This window comes from Budorcas taxicolor, chromosome 16, assembly GCF_023091745.1.
Source record: "Budorcas taxicolor isolate Tak-1 chromosome 16, Takin1.1, whole genome shotgun sequence".
NCBI classification, from domain to species: Eukaryota; Metazoa; Chordata; class Mammalia; order Artiodactyla; family Bovidae; genus Budorcas; species Budorcas taxicolor.
In genome coordinates, this window is record NC_068925.1 from 34,443,872 (window position 1) to 34,471,410 (window position 27,539).

The 27,539-nt window shown below is 36.4% G+C and overlaps 1 protein-coding gene across 1 annotated transcript in view; it reads left to right on the forward strand.

Moving 5' to 3' along the window:
* AKT3 (AKT serine/threonine kinase 3) overlaps positions 1-27,539 on the forward strand; it is a 139,167-nt gene that overhangs the window by 34,065 nt on the left and 77,563 nt on the right. The window contains exons 3-7 of the mRNA XM_052653829.1: positions 2,681-2,825; positions 4,607-4,609; positions 14,446-14,577; positions 22,351-22,416; positions 22,878-22,946. Coding sequence (XP_052509789.1) covers positions 2,681-2,825; positions 4,607-4,609; positions 14,446-14,577; positions 22,351-22,416; positions 22,878-22,946 — 415 coding nt within the window. The remainder of the gene's footprint in view (positions 1-2,680; positions 2,826-4,606; positions 4,610-14,445; positions 14,578-22,350; positions 22,417-22,877; positions 22,947-27,539) is intronic.

Genomic DNA, 27,539 nt, shown 5'->3' on the forward strand with positions numbered 1-27,539 from the left:
CTCCAGGCCAGGTAGAAAATATTTGCAAACAATGTAATCAATAAGGGCTTAATTTCCAAAATAAAGAAACAACTCATATAACTCAACAACAAAGAAACTACGTCCAATTGGAGAATGAGCAGAAGACATAAATAGACATTTCTCCAAAGAAGAAATACAGATGACCAATTGGCACTTGAGAAGATGCTCAATATCACTAGAGAAATAACAAATCAAAACTACAGTGAGTTACCTCCCACAAGTCAGAACAGCTATCATTAAAAGTGTACAAATAACAAATGCTGGAGAGAGTGTGGGGAAAAGGGAGCCCTCCTCTACTATTAGTAGGAATGGAAGTTGTTGCAGCCACTGTGGAAAACAGTATGCAGATTCCTCAGAAGTCTAAAAATAGAATTAGCATATGATATAGCAATCTCACTCCTGGGCATATATACATAACAAAACTATAATTCCAAAAGATACATACACCTCTATGTTCATAACAGCTCTATTCAAAGCAGCTAAGACAGAGAAACAACTAAATGTCCATTGACATATGAATGCATAAAGAAGATGTGGTGCGGTTTTGCAATGGAATATAACTCACCCACGAAAAAGAGTGAAACAATGCTATTTGCAGCAGCATGGGTGTAACTAGAGATTGTCATACTAAGTGAAGCAAGTCAGAAAGAGACGAATACTGTATGATGTCACTTACGTGTGAAATCTAACATAGGACACAAATGAACCTGTCTGTGAAACAAAACCAGAATCGTGAACCTAGAGAACAGCCTGTTGGTTGCCAAGGGGGACGAAGTTGGGGAAGGGATAGGATGGGAGGTTAGGGGTAGCAGATGTCAGGTTTTTTTTATATATATATATATATATATATATATATATATATATATATATATATATATATAATGGCCTTACTGTACAACGTAGAGAAGTGGGTTCAATATCCTATGATAAACCATAATGGAAAAGAATATATTAAAAAAGAATGTGTGTATATAAATATACATATAAGTATAAATATATATATATATAAAACTGAAGCAACTTTGCTGTATGGTAATAATTAGTATTGTAAATCAGCTATACTTCAATAAAAATATTGATCAAAAGTGACGAAAGGACTATAGCCCAGTATACTTGTTAATAGTGAAAGCAAAATTTCTTAACAAAATTTTGACAAACCAGATTCAAGAAAATATGTAAAAAAGGTCATATGTTATGACTAAATGTAGTTTATCATATAATTCAGTTGTATTAAATCTGAAAATCATCTGACTAAATTCCCTATATTAGAAAAGAGAAACGACATGGTCATTTCAGCAGGTGCAGAAAAAGCGTTTGAAAACTCCCAACACCCTTTCATAACAAAAACACTCAACTGGTTAGGAATGGAAGGGAACTTAATCAACTTGATTAAGTGTATCTACAAACAAACTACAACTTATATAATATTCAGAGGTAAAAGACTTGATACTTTCTCCCTTAAGATCTGGAACAAAAGAAGAATGTCTGCTCTCTCCACTTTTATCTAATGTTGTACTTACTGATGGTCTGCTCTAGACCATTACAGGGCAAGAAAAAGAAAGAAAAGGGAAACACATTGGAAAGGAGAAAGTAAATTGCTCTTCTTTGTAGACTATGTGGTTGCATGTGTGGAATATCCAAAAAATAAAAGCTGTTAGAACTAGTAAATGAATTTATTAAGGCTATAGAATATATGGTCATCATACCAAAAGCAATTGTATTTCTAAATACTAACCAAACAGTTTGAAAATAAAAAAAAACCTTAAACCTCCACAATAGCATAAAATAATACTTAGAAATAAATTTAGTTCATGCTTTGCAAGACATTTTCACAGAAATTTACAAACACTGCATTGGATAATTAAAGATCTAAATAAATGGAGAGCTATACCATGTTCATGGATTAGAAGACTTAATTTATTAAGGTACCAGTTTCCTCCAGATTGACCTATAGATTTAATGTTGTTCCACTTAGAATTCTAGCAAAATTTGTCTTATGAAATCTACAGACTGATTTTATACAAATTGTATATGGAAGTGAATGATCCTTTATCTGATAGCACAACTGTCAAAAAGTAAAAGCCTCATGTTACTGCTACTAAATCCTATTACTTAAGCTACAAACTGCCTATCAGTTTTTTAAAATGAAACTTACCTATGATCTGGGAATAGATTTTGCCTTTGAAAAGTTTTTCAAACTTTTTTTTAAATTTATTTTTAATTGGGGGGAAAATTCCTTTATAATGTTGTATTGGTTTCTGCTGTCCAACAACACACATTAGCCATGATTATACATCTATCACTTCCCTCTATTGGACCTTAATAGAGAAACTGAGTATGTCAGTGATGGACTTACAGATGTGTACAGATAATTAAGATTTAATCATACTTTTAAATAATTTTTAATCAGTTTTCTTACAGTCATCATCTTCTCCTCCTCCTCCTCTTCTTCTTTTTACCTCCAAATAAATGCTAGTATTGATAAAAACTTTAGGCCTGTAATGTAAAATACTTCTAGGATCAACTTCATCTTGGAGTTATGGTGGGAGATATGTATTTTTTGAAATAGACTTTGTGTTGACTTTATACTTCATAGAAGAGAAATATGTGCATTATTTATGATTCTTTATTAATAGGGATTTTTTTCTCATTTTTATAGGGAAGAATGGACAGAAGCTATCCAGGCTGTAGCAGACAGACTCCAGAGGCAAGAAGAAGAGAGAATGAATTGTAGTCCAACTTCACAAATTGATAATATAGGAGAGGAAGAGATGGATGCTTCTACAACCCATCATAAAAGAAAGGTAGGAAAGAACATGTATTCCCCTCTTCAGCACATTTGTGTGTGTGGAAGAAATATGTCAACAGTTGCCGTTTGCAAAAATTGTTAGCCAGTTATCTTATGATATGCCATTACATTGGTGTGAATGGTTTTTAATCAGGTGGATCTTAAACCTGTCATTGTTTAAAACCACATAATTGAAACATCTCTTTATTTCAGTGTTTCAGCAATTAGCACTGAATGCTGAAAGGGCTGATAAGGATGTGGTGACTGATGTACCATCATACTACTTTATAATTTGCATTTTTCCCTTACTGTTTTTAATACTATTTCAGAAACTTGGAAATAAAATGTTTTCCCTAATGATTTGGTCTTTTTCTATTTGGCATTCTATGTTCTCCTGAAAGCAAAAGCTTAAATGGCTCTGTGAACTTCCTGCTTTGGTGCCCCAGCCTCACTAATATCAGCAGGAAAGTGAGCAATCTTGGAAATTATAGCTTTTTATTTTAATGGCTGCTTCTAAGCCAGTGAGGGAAACAGACTTTTCCTACCCTCAGTGCTCTAGAATAATAAACACCAATTTATATATTTATGGGAATTGTAAATTATGTTTTTCATTACTATAGAATATTGAAAAGCATCTTCCTATGCAAAAAGGGGTATTTTAAGATTAAGGGTATAAGTGTTCAAAATAGATGAACATGCCATTTTTTTATGTTTAGAATATATTTATTATATTAGATTTTAAATTAATCTTCAGGTTGAAAAATGCTAATTCTTAAGGTAATTATCCATGTAATTTTGTATTAGCACAGTGATTAAGAACTCTTTGGTGTTAGACTGCCTGAGTTCAAATCTCTTTTTCCTATGTGCTAAAGATGTGAAGGTAAGCTTTGCAATTACAATTTAGACTTAGTTAATTATCCTTTCCTTATCTGAAATTTCTGTTCTAATTAGAATTACATTCTATGCTTGATCTTAACCAAATGGCTGAGAACCCTGTGTAACTTCCTTGAAGACTTATCCTCTACTTGTTAGCTGTACTGTATCCTTCTTTTCTTTTGAGTCACCTTCTCTACCCTGTGCCCTTGTTCCTTAGTTATTGCCAAGAGAAAAACACAGTCTAGCTTTACCTCCTTCTCAGAGAGAAAGAAGTCATTTTGCTCATGTATGTTCACATGTACACAATTAATTTGAAATTTGACTGTGCTCATAAATTTAAAGTCATATCCTGATTATTCTCATCCTTTGAGTAATAAACTACTTCATTCAATAGCAAACTATACCAGCTGTAGAATTTCTGAGTAACAGAGATTAATAATAAGATGTTGTATAAATAGCTAGAGGTTGAAATTGGGAAGTTTATAACATTCTTAACTTTGAGTGAACTCCGGGAGATGGTGATGGACAGGGAGGTGTCCTGGCGTGGTGATGGCCTGGTGTGTTGCGATTCATGGGGTCGCAAAGGGTTGGACACGACTGAGTGACTGAACTGAACTGACTGAACTAGAAATACTGTTACTGGTGTAAAAATTTTGGAAATGAAAATGGAAATTTACAGAACTTTGAGTGAAGAGAGACAAACACTTTGAATGATACAAAAACGGAAAATACTACTTTTTCTGTTAAGGCTGGTTGTAAATGATTTTTAAAGCATAATACATTTTCCTGTTTTCAGTTACCAGTGTCAATTGTCTTAGAGTTTCTCACCTTTGCTAGTTATCACTTGTAAGCATTTATTATATGTCCAGTTCTAACTGTTGCTTCCTGACCTGCATACAGATTTCTCAAGAGGCAGGTTAGGTGGTCTGGTATTCCCATCTCTTTCAGAATTTTCCACAGTTTATTGTGATCCACACAGTCAAAGGCTTTGGCATAGTCGATAAAGCAGAAATAGATGTTTTTCTGGAACTCTCTTCGTTTTTCGATAATCCAGTGGATGTTGGCAATTTGACCTCTGGTTCCTCTGCCTTTTCTAAAACCAGCTTGAACATCTGGAAGTTCACGGTTCATGTACTGCTGAAGCCTGGCTTGGAGAATTTTGAGCATTACTTTACTAGCATGTGAGATGAGTGCAATTGTGCGGTAGTTAGTACCTCCTATATTCCCATTATGTCTGATTCCAGTTCTTGGAATTTTATTATTTAATGCCTGACTACCATAACTCACAGCAGTCACCAGCATACAGAGAAGGAGAGAAAGAAAAGAACAGACCTGAAATCAAGTCATTTCTCACTTCCTACCTAGAGGGAGGAGCAGCATAATCAGTGTTGTAGAAACTGACTTGATAAGATTAGAGCTTCTCCTTATGTTGGGGACAAAGCACTGGAGGAATGGAGGAGAGATGTGGGTAGAGAGGTTTACTTCTTGAAAGACTCCTTTTCACTCCTTGGACCTTATTTGGTGTATCTCTTACATTGTAAATCTATGTGGAATTGATCTTTTGGGCCAAACTTGCTAAAACCACTGTATCCTTTTCCTTGTATTCCTCTTCATTTATATATATTTGTAACCTAATTTGGGGGGTTGGGGGACAGTTATTTTTCTTATAATCTAGTGTGTGATTTGAATATATTTAAAATATTTATTTATTTATTTATTTTAATTGGAGGCTAATTATAATATTGTAGTGGTTTTTGCCACACATTGACATTAATCAGCCATGGGTGTACATGTGTCCCCCATCCTGAACACCCCCCCCCCACCTCCCTCCCATCCCTTCCCTCAGGGTTGTCCCAGTGCACCAACTTTGAGTGCCCTGTTTCATGCATCAAACTTGGACTGGTGATATATTTCACATATGGTAATATACATGTTTCAATGCTATTCTCTCAAGTCATCCCACCCTCGCTTAGTGTATGCACATGCATCTTTTAGCCTAAAACAGCCACAGTGATATGTTACAGAGATTATGTACAGGAAAGAGTATAATTCTATAAAAATATTTTCTAATAAATTCTTAGGTTTGGGTTTTGGAGGATTACTTTTCTATAGAGTATCTAATGCCCTTATTTAAAAAAATTTTATTGAAGTATTTTTATAGAAGTTTCAGCTATTAAAATTTTTTTATTGAAATATAGTTGATATACAAAATTATGTTACTTGATTTACAATATTGTGTTGGTTTCTCCTTTGGTAACCATAGTTTGTTTTCTGTCTGTAAAGAATTCATTTGTACTGGTTTTTAAATTTCCACATATAAATGATATTTATTATCTTTCTCTATCTGAATTACTTCACTTCACTTCTCTAGGTCCAGTCATGTTGCTGCAAATGGTTTTATTTCATTCTTTTCTATGGCTGAGTAATATTTCATTGTATGCATGTGTGTGTGTGTACATGTATACATATACACACATATGTACATATACACATATATACATAAACACATATTGTTTTACTTGCTAAATTGTGTCCAACTCTTGTGACCTCATGGATTATATAGCCTGCTAGGCTCCTCTGTCCATTGAATTTTCCAAGCAGGAATACTGGAAAGGAAAGTGAAAGAAAGTGAAGTCGCTCAGTTGTGTCCGACTCTTTGCGACCCCATGGACTAAAGCCTACCAGGCTTCTCCATACATGGGATTTTCCAGGCAAGAATACTGGAGTGGGTTACCATTTCCTTCTCCAGGGGATCTTCCCGACCCAGGGATTGAACCCGGGTCTCCCGCATTGGAGGCAGACACTTTAACCTCTGAGCCACCACTGGAATGGGTTGCCATTTCCTACTCCAGGGGATCTTCCCGACCCAGAGATCAAACCCACGTCTCTGGTGTCTCCTGCATTGGGAGGCAGATTCTTTACCACTGAGCTACCTGGGAAGACCAGATATTAATACATACCTCATATTTATCCATTCATCTGTTGATGGAGAGTTAGATTTCTTCCATATTTTGGCTGTTGTAAATAGTATGTCATGCTCTTAATTTTAAATAAAATCTTATTGTATCTTTGCCCTTAACACTATCCAAGAAAAGGAAAATAAGTTGCATTTTTTTTTGTAAAGAATAGATAATCACTGTGTATACTCCACTGAAGATGAGCATTTGCTATCATGGATACTTTTTAATTTTTCTAGTTTTATCAAACTGGATCTGATAGAACCTAGATATCTTTGAGAGATGAGTAGATAAAGAAGTTGTAGAATATTTTCAGCCGTCAAAGGGAACACGTTTGAATCAGTCCTAATGAGGTGGATGAACCTAGAGTGTTTTATACAGAATGAAGTAAGTCAGAAAGAGAAAAACAGATTCCGTATATTAACGCATATATATGGAATCTGGAAAGATGGTATGATGAACTATTGGCAGGGCAGTAGTAGAGACGCAGACATAGAGAACAGAATTGTGGACACAGCGGGGGAAGGAGAGGGTGGGGAGAATTGAGAGGGTAGCCTGGAAATGCATATATTACCATATGCAAATTAGATAACCAGTGGAAATTTGCTGTACGATGCAGGCAGGGAGCTCAAATCAGGTGCTCTATGACAACCTATAGGGGTCGGAGGGGGTAGGAGAGGGGAAAAAGTTTCAAGAGGGAAGGGACATATGCATACCTATGACTGATTCATGTTGATGTCTGGCAGGGACCAACACATTACTGTAAAGCAATTATCCTCCAATTAAAAAGAAATTTAAAAAACCCTAAGAATAAAAAAAAAATTCCCCCTAAAAATAGATATGATAAATGTTTCTGATTTAATCATGTAGAATGCTTTGTTAGTAACATAAATTTCCATGTAAATTCTTCTTTTAAAAAAGATTGACAAACTGACAGAAGCTGTGAAATTTGGTGTTAAAGCTGTCATCCCTTTTTTTAACCTCCTTGTCCCTAGGAATTACAGTCCTTAAAGAAGATAGTACTATTTCATTATTATATATTGCTTTTCGGGTGAAAATGTCATAAAGCAGTTTATAAATTCTTTTCTAATCTTTATCCCCAGAAGTCAGTTTCAGTTTATATGATGTTTAGTATTTAATAATGGAACACAGTATCATTTTCCAGTATTTTTATATAAAGTGAGAGAAGGTACTGTTCAGATGAAGCTTTGAGCAATAACGTAACATATGGCTTAGTTATAAGATATAGATCAAAAACCACAATTTGATTGCTGCAATTTATGTCAGAGAATGTTCTGCCTGTTTTCCTCCCAAGAGGTTAATAGTATGCAGTCTTACATTTAGGTCTTTAATCTGTTTTGACTATATTGTTGTGTGTAGTTTTAGTGAATGTTCTAATTTTGTTGTTTTACCTGTAGCTGTCCGGTTTCCCAGCACCACTTACTGAAGAGACTGTCTTTTCTCCATTGTATAGTCTTGCCTTCTTTATAAATAGATTAAGTGACCATACGTACATGGCTTTATCGCTGGACTTTTTATGCAGTTCCATTGATCTGTTTTTGTGACAGCACCCTGCTGTTTTAATGACTATAGCATTGTAATATGGTCTGAGGTCTTGGCTTCCGATTCCTCTAGTGTCACTGTCTTTCTCTGGATTGTTTTTGGCCATTCAGGGTCTTTTGTGTTTCCATACGAATTAAAATTTTTTTGTTCTACTTCTGTGAAAAATAAAGTTGCATAATAATAAATATCCCCTCACTTTCAGTCTGTATGTGTCTCTAGGTCTGAAGTGGGTCTCTTGTAGACAGCATAAATTTGGGTCTTGGTTTTGTATCCATTTAGCCTGTCTGTGACTTTTGGTTGGAGCATTTAATCCATTTACATTTAAGGTAATTATAGATATGTGGGTTCCTATAGCCATTTTATTCGTTGTTTTGGATTTGTTGTTTTTTTCTGATTTGGTGATACTGAATTCTCTTATTTTTGCTTTTCTGTAAAGCTTTTGATTTCTCTGTCAAATGTAAATGAGAGCCTTGCTGAATATTCTTTTTTCTTTCATCACTTTAAGTGTATCATAACACTTAATTCTGGCCTGCAGAGTTTCTGCTGGAAAATCGGCTGAGAACTTTATGAGGATTCTCATGTATGCTGTTTGTTGTGTTTCCCTTATGGCTTTTAATGTTTATTTGTCTTTAATTTTTGTCACTTTGATTAATGTGTCTCAGTGTGTTCCTCCTTGGGTTCACCTTGTGCAGGACTGTCTGTGATTCCTAGCCAAGTGACTGTTTCTTTTTTCATGTTAGGGAAGTTTTTAGCTATGATCTCTTTGAATTCTTCAAATATTTTCTCAGGCCCTTTCTCTGTTTCTTGTCCCACTGGGACTCCTATAGTTGAATGTTAGTGCATTTAATACTGTCCTAGAGGTCTCTGATACTGTCATTTCTTTTCATTCGTTTTTATTCTGTTCTGTGGTAGTGATTTCCACCACTGTGTCTTCCACCTCACTTTTGTTCTTCAGCCTCAGTTATTCTGCTGTCGATTCCTTCTAGTGTCTTTTTCGTTTTAGTTATTGTCTTGTTCACCTCCATTTGCTCGCTCTTTAAATCGTCTAGCTCCTTATTAAACATTTCTTGTATCTTCTCAGTTTGTGCCCCCAACTCTGTTTTGAGATTTTGGATCATCTTTCCTATCGTTAATCTCATTTCTTTTTCATGGTGATTTTCTGTCTCCTGTTCAGTTAGCTGTTCTTGTGGGTTTTTGTCTTGTTTCTTTGTTTGAAGCACATTTCTGTTGTCTCATTTTGTCTTTCTGTGTTTGTGGCCTCCGTTCCCATAGGCCACAGGACCATGGTTCCTCCTCTTTCTGATGTCCGCTTCCTGGTGAGAATGTAGGTCCACGGGCTTGTGTAGGCTTCCTGGCGAGTGGGATTGGTGCCTTCCCTCTTGTAGGTGGAGCTGGGCTTTGTCCCTCTGATGGACAGGGCCGTCTCAGGGGTGTGTTTTGATGTGGCTGTGAGCTCAGTATGCATTAGGCTGTCTGTCCTGGTGGTTGTGTGGCCTGAGGCTTTGCAGCTCTGGCACTCGCAGGTTGTTGGATGGGGCCAAGTCTTGGTGCCAAAACACGGACCTCCAGGAGATCTCACATTGATTGATACTCCCTGAGACTGCTGTTATCAGTGTTCTTTCCCTCACAGTGAGCGACGGTTGACCTTCACCTACCCAGGAGTCTCTCTAAGACTCATAGGTGGGTTTAATCCAGGTTTCCACGGAGCTGTCACTTTGTGCTGGGTGCCAGCATGCATGAGACCTGTGTACATCCTCCAAGACATTTCCCCCAGCCCAGTGGAGCTCTTGCACTCAAGCACTGCTGGCCTTCAAGGCTGAATGCCCTGGGTGTTCTTCTGTCCGACACCATACCCTCAGATTGTCTTGGAGGGCTGTTTTGCATGGTAACATCTCTGAGTAGCCTGTGTGGGTTTAATGTTTTTTTGTGTGAGGGTTGTATTTAGAGTAGATGGCCGCCACTTCTTTTCTCTGTTGGCCATTATCACATTGATAGGAGTCTGACTGATGTTTTGGTGACCAGAGCCTGCACTGGGTATTGAGCAGGGCCTCCTCATTGCTCTGTGATTGTCACTGCCCTGTCACAGATGGGATCTGCTTCCTAATTGTTGGTGTAGAGGGCCCCAGGTCTATTCCTTAGCTTTTGTGCTTATGATCTGCAGTGCAAGGTAGGAGGGATTGGAGCTCTCCTGCTGGAAGGGAAGACACTGTAGCTGTTCACCTATGAGTGTGCTCTGTTGTGTCACCTGTCACCTCTTGTGCCAGCTTACACTGTCAGATTACACTGTCGGCGGCACTGCTCTCGACCCCGCCTCAACTGTGGGTATGCCATCTGTTGGCCCTGGTGTCTCTAAGATTGTTTTCACCAGGCCACCAGCATAGGTCCACTGACGTCAGGTCGCAGGAATGCAGTAATCATGGGTATGGACCCATTGTGGGCACTATGGAGGCAGCTCCGACTCCAGCCTGGCCCAGTCCCCACATGTATGTGCTGAGAAAGTCTACAGCTGCAAAAGCTTGGCTGCGGGAGCACTCACTGTTTGTCTGTTCAGATGTTCTATAGGTGCAGAGTTTATAAGGCTGGCCTCGAGAGAGTCAGTTCGCCTTTTAGGCACCTGAGAGGAGAGATTCTAGCTTTTCTTCCTTAGTTGCATGTCCCCTCGGGCTTAGCTATGGCTTTAGCCTCAGCCTCTTCTTGTGGACCATCTGAAGGGGTCTACTCCCAAGGTGGCCCTGGAACACACGAGTTGGCCTGGATGAGAAGGGGGTACAGAGCTGCGAGGCAGCTGGGGTCGTGGAGCTCTGGTGGCAAGGACGTATGGGGGCTCTGGCAGCCACAGGCACGGAAGAGTCAGAGTGCTGGGGGCCCTTCCCAGCACCTTGCTGCATGCAGGAGAGTGCATGCTGAGGCGTTGATGAGGTGTGTGGGGAAGCTGGCTCTACCTAGTGCCCAGTGGCAGGTTCTCAGGGTAGCGACAGCTGCGAGTATGACAGAGTCTGCCCCGGCAGAGGTTCCTCCCAGCGCCCGGCCACAGGTGTGAAAGAGCCAGCCCCAGCTGGGGCCCTTTCCAGCGCCTTACAACTGGTGTGAGAGAGCCACCCAGCAGGGACCCTTCCTAGTGCCTGGGTGTGGGAGAGCCAGCCCCAGTGGGGTCTCTTCCTAGTTGCTAGGGAGGTGAGGGCAGCAGTGGAGAGAGGATGCAGTGGCAGCTGCACTTCTGACATATAACAATGACCCTTCTATGGAGTCGAGTTTCCTCCGCACACACTCCTACTTGTGGATTTCCTCACTTCCGACCCCTCAGGCTGTCTCCTTGCAGCAACCGACAGCAGACCTCTCCCCGGTTTGCTCCCCAGACCCCATGTTCTTGCCTGCAGCCCCCGTCTGCACCAGGAACACAAGTCTCAAGCTGGAGCCCCAGGGCTGTGGCATGGACTATCTGTGTAGCTCTCACTTTGTCCTGCCTACCACAGACCTGTTGTTGTCCTTTTGTGATAGCCTCTTAACTCCCCTGCTCTGCCAACTGATCTCTCTACTGGTGAGGGGCTTCCTGAGATGTGGGACCTCTCCTCTTCTTTTCTCTCTTCTTTCTTTCGTCCTAGCCAGTTTTGCAGGGATCTTTCTTGTCCTTCTGTGTGTCCAAGGTCCTCTGCTAGCGTTCAGCCTTTTCTCTGAGAATTGTTCTTTTGTGAATGTATTCTTGATGCTTTTGTAGGGAGTGGTGAACCCACATCCTCCTAACTCCTCCACCATCTTGACCTCCCCGCCTTTTCTTTCTTTTTAAAATTTAATTGATTTCTTTTTTTTTTTTTTTCACCATACCATGCCATGCTATATAGCAAGTAGAATTCCAGTTCCTTGATGAAGGATCAAATCCATGCTCCCTGCAGTGGAAGTACAGATTCTTAACCACTGGAGAGACTGCCAGGGACATCCCTAATTGATTTCTGCCCTGATCTTTATTTTTTTTTTTTTCTAGTTCTTTTGAGTTTAATTTGGTCTTTTTGTAGTTTCTTAAGGTAGAAGCTGAAGTTATTGCTTTGAGACATTTCTGACATTTACTTCAAACGGGTGGTAAGGAGGAAAGAAATACTTCTAAAAAGACACAAAAATTTTCAATAACTTCTGATTGTTAGTAGGATAAAACCCCACCCTCTTAAATTGTTTTGTTATTGTTCTGGTCATGCTGTGTGACATGCAGGATCTTAGTTCCCAGACCAGAGAGCAAACTGGCACATGCAGTGGGGTGTAGAGTCTTAACCACGGGGCTGCCAGGGAAGTCCAATTTGTTATTTTAATATGTGGAAAATTCTGAGAGAGATGGGAATACCAGACCACCTGACCTGCCTCTTGAGAAATCTGTATGCAGGTCAGGAAGCAACAGTTAGAACTGGACATGGAACAACAGACTGGTTTCAAATAGGAAAAGGAGTACGTAAAGGCTGTATATTGTCACCCTGCTTATTTAACTTATATGCAGACTACATCATGAGAAACTCTGGACTGGAAGAAACACAAGCTGGAATCAAGATTGCCAGGAGAAATATCAATAACCTCAGATACGCAGATGACACCACCCTTATGGCAGAAAGTGAAGAGGAGCTAAAAAGCCTCTTGATGAAAGTGAAAGAGGAGAGTGAAAAAGTTGGCTTAAAGCTCAACATTCAGAAAACGAAGATCATGGCATCCGATCCCATCACTTCATGGGAAATAGATGGGGAAAGAGTGGAAACAGTGTCAGACTTTATTTTTTCGGGCTCCAAAATCACTGCAGATGGTGACTGCAGCCATGAAATTAAAAGACGCTTACTCCTTGGAAGAAAAGTTATGACCAACCTAGATAGTATATTCAAAAGCAGAGACATTACTTTGCCAACTAAGGTCCGTCTAGTCAAGGCTATGGTTTTTCCTGTGGTCATGTATGGATGTGAGAGTTGGACTGTGAAGAAGGCTGAGCGCCGAAGAATTGATGCTTTTGAACTGTGGTGTTGGAGAAGACTCTTGAGAATCCCCTGGACTGCAAGGAGATCCAACCAGTCCATTCTGAAGGAGATCAGCCCTGGGATTTCTTTGGAAAGAATAATGCTAAAGCTGAAGCTCCAGTACTTTGGCCACCTCATGTGAAGAGTTGACTCATTGGGAAAGACCCTGATGCTGGGAGGGATTGGGGGCAGGAGGAGAAGGGGACAACAGAAGATGAGATGGCTGGATGGCATCACTGACTCGATGGATGTGAGTCTGAGTGAACTCCGGGAGATGGTGATGGACAGGGAGGCCTGGTGTGCTGCGATTCATGGGGTCGCAAAGAGTCAGACACGACTGAGCGACTGAACTGAACTGAAACAGAATTTAAATTTAAGATTGTAAACTAAGCATACCTCCTCTTTCATCTAAAGCCTATTAAAATGGTAGTAAAGAAATTTTTAAAAGGGAAAAGTTCACAGAAAGAAAAAGCTGGGTGGGGGAAAGGCCTTAGTGAACAAACATCATCAAATTTTTGGAAGTTTATTGATAAATAAAGCAGAGCAGGATATGCATTCATAGAGGAAGCTGTAGAGAGCAAGTAGTAATTCTCCTTAGTAAAATCCTGGTAATCACCTTACTTACAGATGGGAATGAGAAATGAAATTGAAAATGGGCAGATTAGAGACATTCTTAGAGTTTCATGACTTCGTATTCTGAATTGGACCACTTGTGTTCTCAGCAGATGTACTGCTGTTCTTTCTTTGAACTGAGCTGCAGAATTCTTTTCAGTGTTTCTTATACACGTATCTTTCTTTTTCTTGGAGTCCATCCTTATTTTGATAGAGTACATTCTCAAAAACTCCATTCAAAAGTACTTTCCTTTTGGATATATTTGGAAATGTTTGTGGAGGACATTTTTGATTGACTCATCATGTAGGGGAGTGGCACTACTAAATCCTTAGAAACTTGAATACTTGGAAGTGAGTAATGTTGGTTTTATTTTTCCCTTTGCCCTTATACTTTACTAATAATTAATAGTTGAGAGATTCTGTGCTCAAAATTATTGTCTCCACTATCTGAAAGTTGTTTAAATTATTTCCAGCATCCATGGTTATGGATAGGAAAGCCAATGCCAGGCTGATTCTGATTCACTTAGCGTTCTTAGAAATGGATAACATTTGATTTTGAGTAGATAATGCCAAATATATACATAGATTTTTACAAATAAATTTCACCAGATGTTTCATATTATATATTTTAATTTGTATTTTTCAGACAATGAATGATTTTGACTATTTGAAACTACTAGGTAAAGGCACTTTTGGGAAAGTTATTTTGGTTCGAGAGAAGGCAAGTGGAAAATACTATGCTATGAAGATTCTGAAGAAAGAAGTTATTATTGCCAAGGTAATACAAGAGTTGATTATTAAATCTTTGTTTATGTTGTCCACGTGTGTGTGTGCTCATGCACGCACATGACTAGACTGTAGAAATTCGATTAAGTAAGCAAAATGTTGATTAGAGGCTATAGCTGCATAATATCTGTATATTGATATTTATTTATAGTATTAAATTTTTCAAAAGTTTATAATATTGTCTATTATATACAGTCTTTTATTCTTTTCAGAGGAAATTTTGGGAGAATGTTTTCACTATGTATTTGGGACCTGTGTCACTAATTATACTAGTGATTTTTTGATATTCCCCTAACAGTTTGAATTTTTTATTAAAGTAGTGAATAGTATAGATTATTAACATAGATTAGTTGTACTGATAAATTTTATATAACTGTTGAATGGAAAAGCATCCTTAGTAGATTTGAAACTAAAATGATGACTACTGTATGTCTGCTTAAAATTTATCACTACCCGTGGGTACAAACTTTATTTCTTGTCATGAGAACTTTTAAGATTTATTTTCTTAGAATCTTTCCAATACACACTATAGTATTATTAACTATTTATCATTCTGTACATTAAATCCCCAGGAATTCTTTATTTCACAACTAGAATTTTGCAGTGTTTTTAAAAGTGTTTAGTAAATTGTCTTAGTTTCAGGTGTATAGCTTAGTGATTCAGTTATTTTTTGTGATTATATATCATATTAAGATTATGTTCCATGTTAAGTATAATTCTCTGAGATACACAATAAATCCTTGTTACTTATTTATTTTATGTATAGTAGTTTGAGTCTGTTAATCCCATATGCCTAATTAGCCCATCACTTCTGGTAATAAGTTTATTTTCTGTGTTTGTGAGTCTTTCTGTTTTGTTTATAGAATTCATTTAATTTTTTTTAGATTCCTCATAAAAAGTGATACAGTGTTTGTGTTTCTGTGTCTGACTTGCGTCACTAGCTATAGCGATCTCTAGGCCCTTTCGTGTTCCTGCAAATGGCATCGTCTCATTCTCTCTATGGCTGAGTAATATTTCATTGTGTATATGCATGCATGTGTGTTTATATACATATACGCGTGCCATATCTTGTTAAGTTAATCATCTACTGATGGGTACTTGACTTGTTTCCACATCTTGCCTGTTGTGAATACTACCGCTGTGAACATTGAGGTGCATGCATTTTTTTTTTTTAACTGGAGAACAGTTGCTTTATCATATTATGTTAGTTTCTGCCATGTATCAATATGAACCAGCCATCGTTAAATGTAGTTCTTGGTTTTTCTGAATATATGCCCAGGAGTGGGATTGGTGGATCATATGGTAGTTCTGTTTTTAGTTTTTTAAGGAACCTCCATACTGTTTGCCATAGTGGCTACACCAATTTACATTCTCACCAACAGTATAGGAGAGTTCCCTTTTCTCCATATCTTCTCTAGCATTTATTATTTGTAGCCTTTTTGATGATAGTCATTTTGACAAGTGTGAAATGGTACTGAAGTGACAGTGTGCTTTGCTGTGATTTTTATTTCCTTTTCTCTAATAATTAGTGAGGGCTTCTTCAGTGGTAAAGAATCTGCATACCAATGCAGGAGACCCAGGTTCAATCCTTGCGTCACAAAGATCCCCTGGAGGGGGCCATGGCAACCCACTCCAGGATTCTTGCCTGGAAACTCCTGTGGACAGAGAAGTCTGTTGGGCTATAGTCCATGGGGTTGCAAAAGAGTTGGATATGACTTAGCAGCTAAACAACAGCAAAAATAATTAGTGATGCTGAGCGTCTTCTTTGGAGGAATGTCTGTTTAGTGCTTCTGCCCACTTTTTAAGGTGTGTTTTTTTTTAATTGAGTTCTATGAGCTTCTTGTATATTTTAGATGTTAATTCCTTGTCAGTAGCATCATTTGAAAATATTTTTCTCCCACTCCATAGGTTTTTTGTTTTGTTTTGTTGATGGTTTCCTTTGCTGTGCAAAAAAATGTTTTAAGTTTGTTTAGGTCCCATTTTTTGTTTTATTTTTGCTTATACTTCTTTTGTTTTCAGAGACTGACCAAAGAAAATATTGCATTAATTTATGTCCAAGAATATTTTGCCTGTGTTCTGTTCAAGGAGTTTTGTTGTGTCGTGTCTTATATTTAGGTCTTTAAAGCATTTTGAGTTTATTTTTGTATATGGTGTTAGGGAGTGTTCTAATTTTATCCATCTACATGCAGCTGTTTAACTCTCCCATCACCATTTGTTGAAGAAGCTGTCTTTTCTCCATTTTATATACTTGCCTCCTTTGTCATGGATTGACTATAGGTGCATGGGTTTATTTATGGGTTCTCTATTCTGTACCATTGGGCTATAAATCTGTTTTTGTGCTAGTACCATGCTGTTTTGATTACTGTAGCTCTGTAATATAGTCTGATGTCAGGGAGCATATTTTCAGCTCTGTTCTTCCATCTCAAGATTGCTTTGGCAATTCAGGGTGTTTTGTGGTTCCATATGAATTTTAAGAATATTTGTTCCAGTTCTATGAATAAAGTCATAGGTATTTGGATAAAAATTGCATTAAATCTGTAAGTTGCTTTGGGTAGTATGGCCATTTTAATGATATTAATTGTTCCTCTCCAAGGGCATGGGATCTTTCCCTTTCATTTTTGATTTGTCTTCAGTTTCCTTCATCAGTGTTTTATAGTTTTCAATGTATAGATTTTTCACCTCCTTGGTATTTTATTTTCTTGATGCGATTTCAAACAGGACTTTTTTTAACTGCCTCTTGTTGATATGTCATTGTTAGTGTAGTGAAAGAGATTTGTGTATGTTGGTGTTTTATCCTGCTATCTTGCTGAATTCATTTAGTAGTTCCACTAGTTTTTGTGTACTGTTAGTGATTTTTGTGGGTTTTGCTGTCTTAAATGATCACAGAAGAACTCATTGAGAAAGTGAAATTTCAGTGAACATTTGAAGGAAATGAGGAAGCAAACCATTCAGGTATTTGGGAGGAAGAATATTCCTGATAGAGGAAATCACAACCAAAAAAAGCACTGAGGAAGCAGCATATTTTAAAAATAGCTAGGAATCTAGTCTAGCATGGCCTGCCTAGAGTGAAACAGTAGAGAGTTGTTTATGATAGTGGTAGATGCTGTAAGGATATTGCTTTTACTCATTGTGCTAGTCAGCCATTGGAAGTTTTTATACTTTTTTTTTTTTTTTTTACTATATCATGTATAGTTTACTATATCATGATATAGTTTTCATTTTAATATCGTCACCTTGGCTGTAGTGTTGAGAATAGACTGTGGAAGCAGGGAGCTTGTTAGGAGTTAACTGCAATAATCCAGATAATTGATTATAGTGGCTTGCATCAGGGTATTAGCAGTGGAGGTGGTAAGACATATTCAGTCTGGGGCATATTTTGATGAAGAGCCATCAGGATTGCATGACAGACTGAATGATAGGATGGTGGCTCAGTTGGTAAAGAATTCACCTGCAGTGCAGGAGACACAGATTCAGTCCCTAGGTTCGGAAGATCTCCTGCAGAAGGAAATGGTAACCCACTCCAGTATTTTTGCCTGGGAAATCCCATGGACAGAGGAGCCTGGCGGGCTACAGTCCATGGGGTTGCAAGCGTCAGATACAACTTAACGACCAAACAACACCAAGTACGACATCCTTTCTATGGGGAAAAATATATAGATTTCTGACATACGGCTTGTCAAAACAGAGCAAGTACATAATGATCACTTGTAGTCATTGTGGTTGATTAAGAAGAAAGATACCAAGGTAAAATCTTTTCTCCCCTCTTCTCCCTGCTTCCCCACCTCCGTCATCTCCTCCTCTAGGCCTCATTTATAGCTCTGGATTATTTTTGTTTAAATGCTTTAGATGTCATGTATCTTGATTTCAACCAGCTTCCTGAAGTCAGTTTTTAGAGTCTTGTAGTCAAAATGGAGAAAATAATGTGAACAGAGTTAAAGTGTACCTGGTTAAGTTGCTACTGAGTTGTTGGAGATGACCATTGATGTTGGACTTAGATGAGATCAGTCTTGACCTTTTCACCTGCAATCTGAGCAGTTTAACTTCTGTGAACCTCAGTTACCTCATATAAAATGGGAATCATCAAAGACACCTGCTCAGCTACTACAAGGATTGAAGGAGGTGACACCTGTGGTGTCCACAGTGATAGAGATGTTCTCTTCCATTTCTCAGTCTTCATTTGCTCCTTGTCCACCTCCTGCCACGAACAACTATCAAAAAGCAATAAGTGGGGAGCATGAAAAGGAGAAGTTAGACCATGTTTGGTGAAGGGTAGTGATAAATTAGAGAGGATTGGAAAAATGAGTATGAGGAAGACTTCTTCTGCGTCATGTTTGCAAAAAACTGTGAAAAATTCCATTCTCCCTAAGCTGCTTTCTATGAAAGAAATTAGATTTTAAAATTCATTAGTCTTTTGCCATGGATGAATATATATGAAACTAAATTTTGAAAGCTTTTTCACGAAAACATTTTACTTATATACCCAAGCACTCTTTATTTGTAATCACGATCAACAAATGGATTTTTAGAAAAGCATCGTATTGTTTTAGCCCCTAAGTTTTATCACTGTTATTTATAACTTTTTGTTTTCACATGTTGTTTTTAACTGTAATTAAAAATTAATGACATCTGTGTTTACTTTTTAGCTTGTGCATACCTTATCTTCATAGCAGATACTAATTAGTATGTGAAATACTGTACCATTAAATTTGCATTAAGGAGAAAATTTTAATTTGATCAGATGTAAAGTGTGGTAGAAAATACATTTTAATACATAAAATGTATGTACATGGTATTAATTCTGGTTTCATTCTTATAACAAAGAAATACTGTTTGAGCTTTTGCCTACCTACATCTTTACTTGACTCCTTTAATGTGGTTAGGCAGATTACAGAATATAGGAAAAAAAAAATCTTTCATGGAACTTACTAAGTGATTCAGAAAAATAACTATTACATATAATGAGCTTGTTTCAACAAAATAGAATGAAAGAGCTGCCAGAAATATTAACTGAAGTGCTAGGATATCTTTTCCAAATAGGTTTCATACTTCTCTTTTTTTAGTCTTTTCCTAGTTTACTGCCTCAGATCACTTAAAATCCTAAAGCATAACTGGTAAATGTTGCCTTCTCTGACTGCATATAAAGTAATACTTCTACTTAATCCTCTGTTGAAAGCATATAGCTGTTAGTTTTTCACTGTTAATTTTATATCTCAAAAATATTTCAAATGCTTTATCTAGCTCTGGTGCCACTGCAGTCATCCTAGCCATCCTAATTTCACTCTTACACTGCAGTTGTCTCCTAATTGATCACTCCTGTTTTTGCTGTCCTTCTGAGAGGAACCTGAGCGAATTTAAAAACAGAAATCAGTTGTGTGCCCCAATCCCGCAATCCTACACTGTCATATTACTCAACCTGTGATCTTGCAGTAGCATTAATTTTCCTTCTTTACCCCATTTTCTCATAAGATCACTTATCAGAATTCGTAATTATTTCTTAAATTGGATTTGTACCAATTTGATATGCACCAGTGTCTTCTCCACTAGCATGTCAACTCCATGAGCAAAAGAATCATATGTCTTTAAAAAAAAATGATTTTATACTTACACTGTTATTATTTAGTAAATGCATGTCAAGGATTTCATCTTTTAATCAATGAATTCAGTTTTATAGCCCATAAAATAGCCACTTGTATAATCCTTAATCATGTATTTTGTCTCCATTGTATGATTCTTATAAACTTTAGCCTTCCCTTGTCTTCTTGGTTTTTTCCATTAATGCTGACCACCATCTGACCAACTGAAATGATAGCTCCAGGAGGACAGGACTTTTGTCTGTGGTGTTCAGTATCCTGTCTTCAGTGGATAGAACAATACCCAGAGTGTATTTGTTTCATATTTATTGAAAGAATAAATGATTGAATGAAAGTCCCACATATGTGACATCTTGTAATTAATTCCTATGATAAACTGTTAAGTTCAACAAAACATTTAACAACTACCTACTGTATACTAATCATTATGGTAAGCATTGTGGGTATAGAAATTAGTTCTGATATCATTTATATTTATTATTTTTTATTAAGATGTTTGGTGTTCTAATTAATTTAAAATTTATGGTATGATATGATCGTGGTTTTCATGTTGTTTGAGCATTTAAACCTGGTTCTTATTAACCAAATAAGACTTGAATGTTTTCTTACCCGTACTTTATTTCACTGGTTTTCAATACTATGTCATTACACTTTATTTAATTGAAAAAGACACATGTACCTAGAGCCTATTATACAGAGTGAAGTAAGTCAGAAAGAGAAAGACAAACACCGTATATTAATGCATACATATGGAACCTAGAAAGATGGTACTTATGATGATCTTATGTACAGAGCAGCAAAAGAGACACAGACGTAAAGAACAGACTTTTGGACTCAGTGGGAGAAGGAAAGGATGGGATGATTTGAGAGAATAGCACTGAAACATATACATTACCATATGTCAATGCAAGTTTGACATATGAAGCAGGGCACTTAAGCTGGTGCTCTTTGACAACCTGGAGGAGATAGGGTGGGGAGAGAGAGAGGAAGGGAGTTCAGGATGGAGGGGACGCATGTATACCTATGGCCAATTCATATTGATGTGTGACAGAAACCATGACAATATTGTAAAGTAATTATCCTCCAAGTAAAATTAATTAATTAAAAAAAATTAATTAAATTAAATTAATTAAAAAAAAAGAATTGGTCTCACTCTCTTGGAATGGCTTTTGGCTTTTAGCATCTTTGATCATTCTGTTGCTTGTTTATCTTCTAAGTCTAAATAAGGTCAGATGCTTTTGTAAAGATTAATACAGTGTCCTAAAGTTTCCACTTCTTACTTATAATCTTGATTTGCTGGCAGTGTTAATAAATTGATCCAGCAAGGGCTTCGTTTAGGATCTTGGCAGAAGCAGAGACCAGAGATGTTGTGTTAGTTTCAGCATTTATCTTCCTTTCCTTTATTCTTTAAAATAGTGTTATTTTTGAGATATGAAGCATTTTTCCAGTTCTCCATGTTGAAGAAAATCTTCCCTAGTTCACTTTTGATGTCAAGATGAAATTTATGTACAAAATTGGGGAAGTACAGTCTTAGTGTATTTTTGGCTTTAGATATATCCAGATCTAGAAAGTGTCCTAGAATAAACTATAATCTTTTTTTTTTTTAAGAAAAGCATGCTAAAAAGCCACAAAACAAAAATATACAGTTTTATACTATTTTTATTTCTGAAATGTATAATTTAGAATTAAACCTCTTAATGTGTACTGTGTTCCTCTTTTCAATAACTTATTTTTCTTTTAGGTAGAAGACTTACCAATTCTATGATCTTTACTGAAATATATTCTTTGTATCCCCTGAATACAATGTAACACAAACATGGAAATATTAACTACTCCATGCCTAGCTGTTAACTTACAGGACATTCTCTTCAAGGGGAAAGGCTTACTATTTCATTTTCTGTATCCCTGGTAATTTTTGCTTATTATTATATCATTATTGATATACCTTGATAAAGTATGACTGTGTTTATACATGATAGCCATCTGATTTAAATCACTAATTTGATTTGTTTTTTTTTTGGTAGACGAGAAGCTAAGCAATAAAGGAGCATGTGTTTAAAATCTTTTTATGTGTCTGGGTTTAATCTCTTCTGGTCTTAGAGAAATAGCGAAATTTTTATATTATTTGTGCTCAGAACATATATTAAAAGTTTATTTGCCTTTTTCTTTCGTAGGATGAAGTGGCACACACTTTAACTGAAAGCAGAGTATTAAAGAACACTAGACATCCCTTTTTAACAGTAAGTGACTAGGGGAAAGATGTTATAATCATAACATTTTATATTTAAGGGAGTTTTATTGTAGCAATTAAGTATGAAAAATAACATTTTCAGTCACATTTATTTAGGTATGCCATTTTCTTTGATTTGCAAAGTTCGTGTATGTTCCTGGTCCCAATGAAGTGTTTTAAGATTAAGAGCAACAGATAGACTTTCAAAAGGAAGAAACTTTTAAGAGTTAGGATTGTTTACTAATAATTATAATTTTACTTTTTCCTGAAATTATGCCCACTGCTGATCTTCACAAAATGTGTTTTATAGTTCTCATAAATTTTTATTTAAGTGTTCTTAAAGGAATAAATAGACTCTTAAGGAACATGAACAATTTATCAATCACACTTACTGTTTCTAAGTGTTCTATTTTTGATACTGTTGTAAAAATGTAGGATTATAATATAACATGTTTTCTTTTTCATTTCAAGTCCCTGAAATATTCCTTCCAGACAAAAGACCGTTTGTGTTTTGTGATGGAATATGTTAATGGGGGAGAGGTGAGTCAAGTATAACCAACACTGGCATCTGCATGGTAGTATTGTTGTTTTTCTAAATTATTTACAAGTTATAATGTAGTAATTCTCTACTTTTTGATAGAGATTTGATAGCTCTCTACTATTTTAGTAAATGAGAGCTGAATAATTTTTAATGAAATATAATGATCATTTATTTTTTTAACTAGCAATACTTTATGTATAGGGAAGCATAATCAACTCTTTTCTAAATTTTTTAAATGTACATTTTACTACAGGTAGTGATTTTTAAAATCACGGTTTTTAATTTTGAAAACCAGACATATAGGGTTGGTAATGCTTTACATAGTTCTTCTGCAAGTTTTTGTGAAACTTGTAAAAAATTATTTCACCCATTTTAAACTCGGTTTAACAGTAGGCCACAGGTACATTACAGTTGAGTTTTCTCTTCTACATAGTAAAGAGTAACCTTGACTGAATTTAGATGATTTTTTTAGTTTTGAAGAGAAATTCAATCATTTTAGTAGTATATTTCACCTTTTCCTTTATTCTTTATCCTTTCCCCTATTTTTCATCAAAATCAATGCAAGGGGAAAACGTAGTTTACTGGAAATATTTCACATTGTGAGTATTCTGAAATTTAATTCTTAAATAGGGGCCTGTATCTCACAGACTTTAAAATAATCTTATTACCTGAAAAAAAAGAAGGAAGGAGAGGGAAGGAAGAAAGGAGGAAAAGAGGGAGGGAGGGAAAAGGAAGAAATAAGGGAAGGAGGGAAAGAGGTAAGGAAACAGGAAGCAATTATCCTTTATAGCATGTTTTCTCCTATTGAATTATCTGACTTACAGGAATTAGTGCATTGCAAAAAATTCATTCATTCATTTGGTAAACACATTTTGAGTGCCTTGGCAGTGTGAGTTTATCAAAATGTGTTAAGAGTTTATAATTTATCTTATAACTATTATAAATTAGAATATGGTGAAAGACCTAAGTGTTAATAAATTAATAAAAGAAAATTTGTTATGAATGGATCTAGTGCTTAGATTAGGCTTAATGAAATTCCAACAGGGGAACTGATTTGAGAGGCTATTTCAGGCAGAGAGGATGATGTGAGCAAAATCACTGGTAGGCAAGCAGAGAGGAACAAGTTGAGTAGTTAGAATTTAGTAATCCAGGCATTCTGAACTGAACCCTTGTCAGTCAGATGTTGTCTGAGAAAAAGAAGATGGGTGTCATAGAATTATATAGGATTGATCTGTCTTAATTGAGTTCATTAATTGAATGTGGGTAGAAAAGCGTTTGGTTGGGATCATGGAGAATTAATATGTGTAGTGAACTTAGGAAGAGTGTGTTAAGAGTAAAATTATAAAGTTGGTTTTAAAAAGCTTTTTCCTAAGGTTCCAAGAAATATGTATGTGGAAATACCACAGAGAATAAATATGGGTCAGAATATGGATACAGATTTGGGAGCCATTCCCATAAAGGTTGTAATTTAAGTTATGGAGGTGAATATTTCCTGTTTTATAGGAAATTTAAATTGGTGAAATCTCTATGTTAGTATCTATCAAAATTAAAAAAGCACATATTCTGGGACCCAGCAATTTCACTTCCAGGAGGTCTACTTAGATATTCATGCAGTGATATACTTTATATTCATTAAAAAGAATGATGTCACCCAATATGGGCTGAGACAATGCATTTTCTAAGATATGTTATGAAATAAGAAAAGCAAGATGTAGACAGAATATAAAGTACGCTACTATCATGTTAAAGTAAGACCATATATGTGTGCATATATGTCTGTGTCTACATTGACTATCTCTGAATTATGTACTGGACATTAGTGCTTACCTTCAGGAAGGCAAACTGAATCACTGGGGAAAAGATGGGAGTAAGTCTGATTTTTCACTTTATTCTTGGGCATCTTTTGTATTTTGTATCAAAGGTGTATATTAAAGTTGAAGGAAGAAAGATAGGTAGGCAGATGGATGGATGACCAGTGGAGGGAATATTATATAGGGAAATGATAAACTGCAGGCAAAAAGTTGGAGAAGCACTCTTAAATTATAGAAGTACTCTTAAACAGCATCATGTGTTTGTATCTATCATAAAAATTAGCACATTGCTTTATAATTATTTACTTATCTGTCCTTCCTGCTAGGCTCAAAGCTCCCTAAAGACTTACCCACTGGTGTAACCCTGGCACCTAGCACACTACCTGACACATAGTAGGAACTTGACACTTATTGGATGTTTTGAATGAGCAAATAAGCGAATAGATGAAAAGTTTCCCTCCAGGAACAGGGGTAAAATAAGTTAGCAAAAGTGGTAAATTAGAGAGGACATCCCTGGTAGCCCAGTGGTGAAGACTCTGTCTTCCAATTAAGGGACACAGGTTCAGTTCCTTCTTGGGGAACTAAGATCCCACATACCATAGGGCAACTAAACCCACATGCACCAACTGAGACTTGAAGCAGCCAAATAAATGAATTCTTTAAAAAAAAGCTAGTAAAATAGGAACTACTGAGAAGTAGGAAGAAAAACAGAAAGTAATGTGGTACATAGGTTCTTTAGAAGAAATGCTGAAAATGTGTTTTCAGGAGAACCTATCTTTTTGTGTATTTATAAAATATTTATTTATTGAGAATGAGCAGAGTACTCTGGTAGATAAGTGGGTGTACAGGTCTGAATTAAGCATAACTCTTACTCTGAAAGAGTTTATGGTCTAGTGGGGAAGATAAGGTATAAGATTTATACTAAGTGTAAAAGTGATACTTATCTCTAGTATCAGAAGTATATAGATTAAGGACCATGGGACTTTATAGGAAAGAAGGAAGAGTTTTAGATGGTGAGATGAAGGGAAGCTGCCTGGAGCTTAGTAGAGGGAGCTAGTTGTTGCTCGTACTTCTGTTCTAAACGTTGAGTATGTAGACAGTTAATCAATTGATGATTGTTAAAAAATTTTTTCTTACACAGAAGCAGATTTTCAAGCTAGCCAGATGGTTTTCTTACTCATTGAAATGCCTACACTATTTCTCTTGTTTGGCATTTCTTCTCCTATTTCAGAACTTCTGTTTTAGGTATGTGCCATAGATAAAAACTAAATTATTTTATGTATTGAAGCAGGTACACTTTCATATGGTAATGTAATTTTACATGCATGTATAGTAACTATAGAATTGCCATAAATATAAAAAGTGGAAATATAATTATGTTTACATGATTTTTGTAAAAATGAAAGTTTTATATGTGTAACCTCCCAGTGTTTTTATTCTTTTAGGTTATCACATATGCTTTCAAATGCATCTTATACATTTTAAGTATACTTTAAAATGTGCTTTATAAACATACAAATATTTATTTATTTAATTCTTGGAACTTGATGGGGTTATTCCAATTCTTAAGTTTTTCTGAGAAGCAACTCTGTACTCAGTGTATGCTTATGGTGACTTACTTTATTTTGGTGAGTTGTTAGTACCTACCCAAGTGGCAGCATCCTCAAGTCTCTTCTGTCCAGTGTTTGCTCTGAGATAGGCTTCTTTAGTGGACCCATTGAAGTTAATTAGTAACTAGCTGAGTTTTCACTCAATTCATACTCATTGTCTGATGATTTTCAATTAGCCATACTATTCTTCTAGCCTATATTTTGAAATATTTCTTTTGAAATATAAGTACAGCAGCTGAGACATTTCTTTATACTTTCTTCACATTTTTGTGAATGTTGGAACTTCTTTCAGCCTAATAGATGGCACAAGAGTTTAGCATGCTTGTGGCTATGCTTGTATATTCCTATATTTGCCAGTATTGTTTACAGTGCTACATAATCTTGGTGGGAATAGATTATGAGAGAAGTACTGGTTGTGAACAATCCTTTCAGGCATGTCAGTACAGTGGAATTTATATGAATTCAAAGAAATAGGCTTAGCAACAGATAACAGAGATAGGAATGAAGGAGGGATGAGGCAGGGGAAGAAAAGAGAGTGGAAAGGAAGCAAGGAAGAAAGTGGTGATTCTGCCATTCCTCTTGCTAAGCATTTTCAGAGTATCCTCAGTATGAGAGAGAAATTGCTGTTCTTCTACTCCACATCAGTTTCTACTTGCCATCCTTGGAGTTTCATGGGATATAAATTCTAGTGCTTAAAAATGTATAGTTTTTATAAAACATTGTCATTAACTGGATTATAAGTATGGATGGTCCTCCAAAGAAACTAGTATTTCAGTGCTAAAGGAAAAACTGTGCTAGCTTAACTATGTTGAGACAGCAAATTGGTCTTCAGTGTAATGCCTTCCTAAGGAATTTCCAAGGGTGGTTTTGGTTTACTTGATGGTTTATATGTTAAGTTCAGAACCCACTCCAGTATAATCCATTTGCCTATTAAATATTTAATGAGCAATTACAATGAGTTGGACACCAGAGGATGTAGCAATAAGGGAAATATGGTACTTTCCTTGAGAAGATGAGTATCTAATTGCAGACAAGAAAATATGCATATTCGGTGTCATTATTGCTATGAAAACACTAGTTGTTGTGGGATACAGAGAATGTGGATTTGAATCAGTCCAAAAGGAAGAGAAAGGAAGGGGGGGAATGGCATGGTTAGAAACACTTCTTTAAG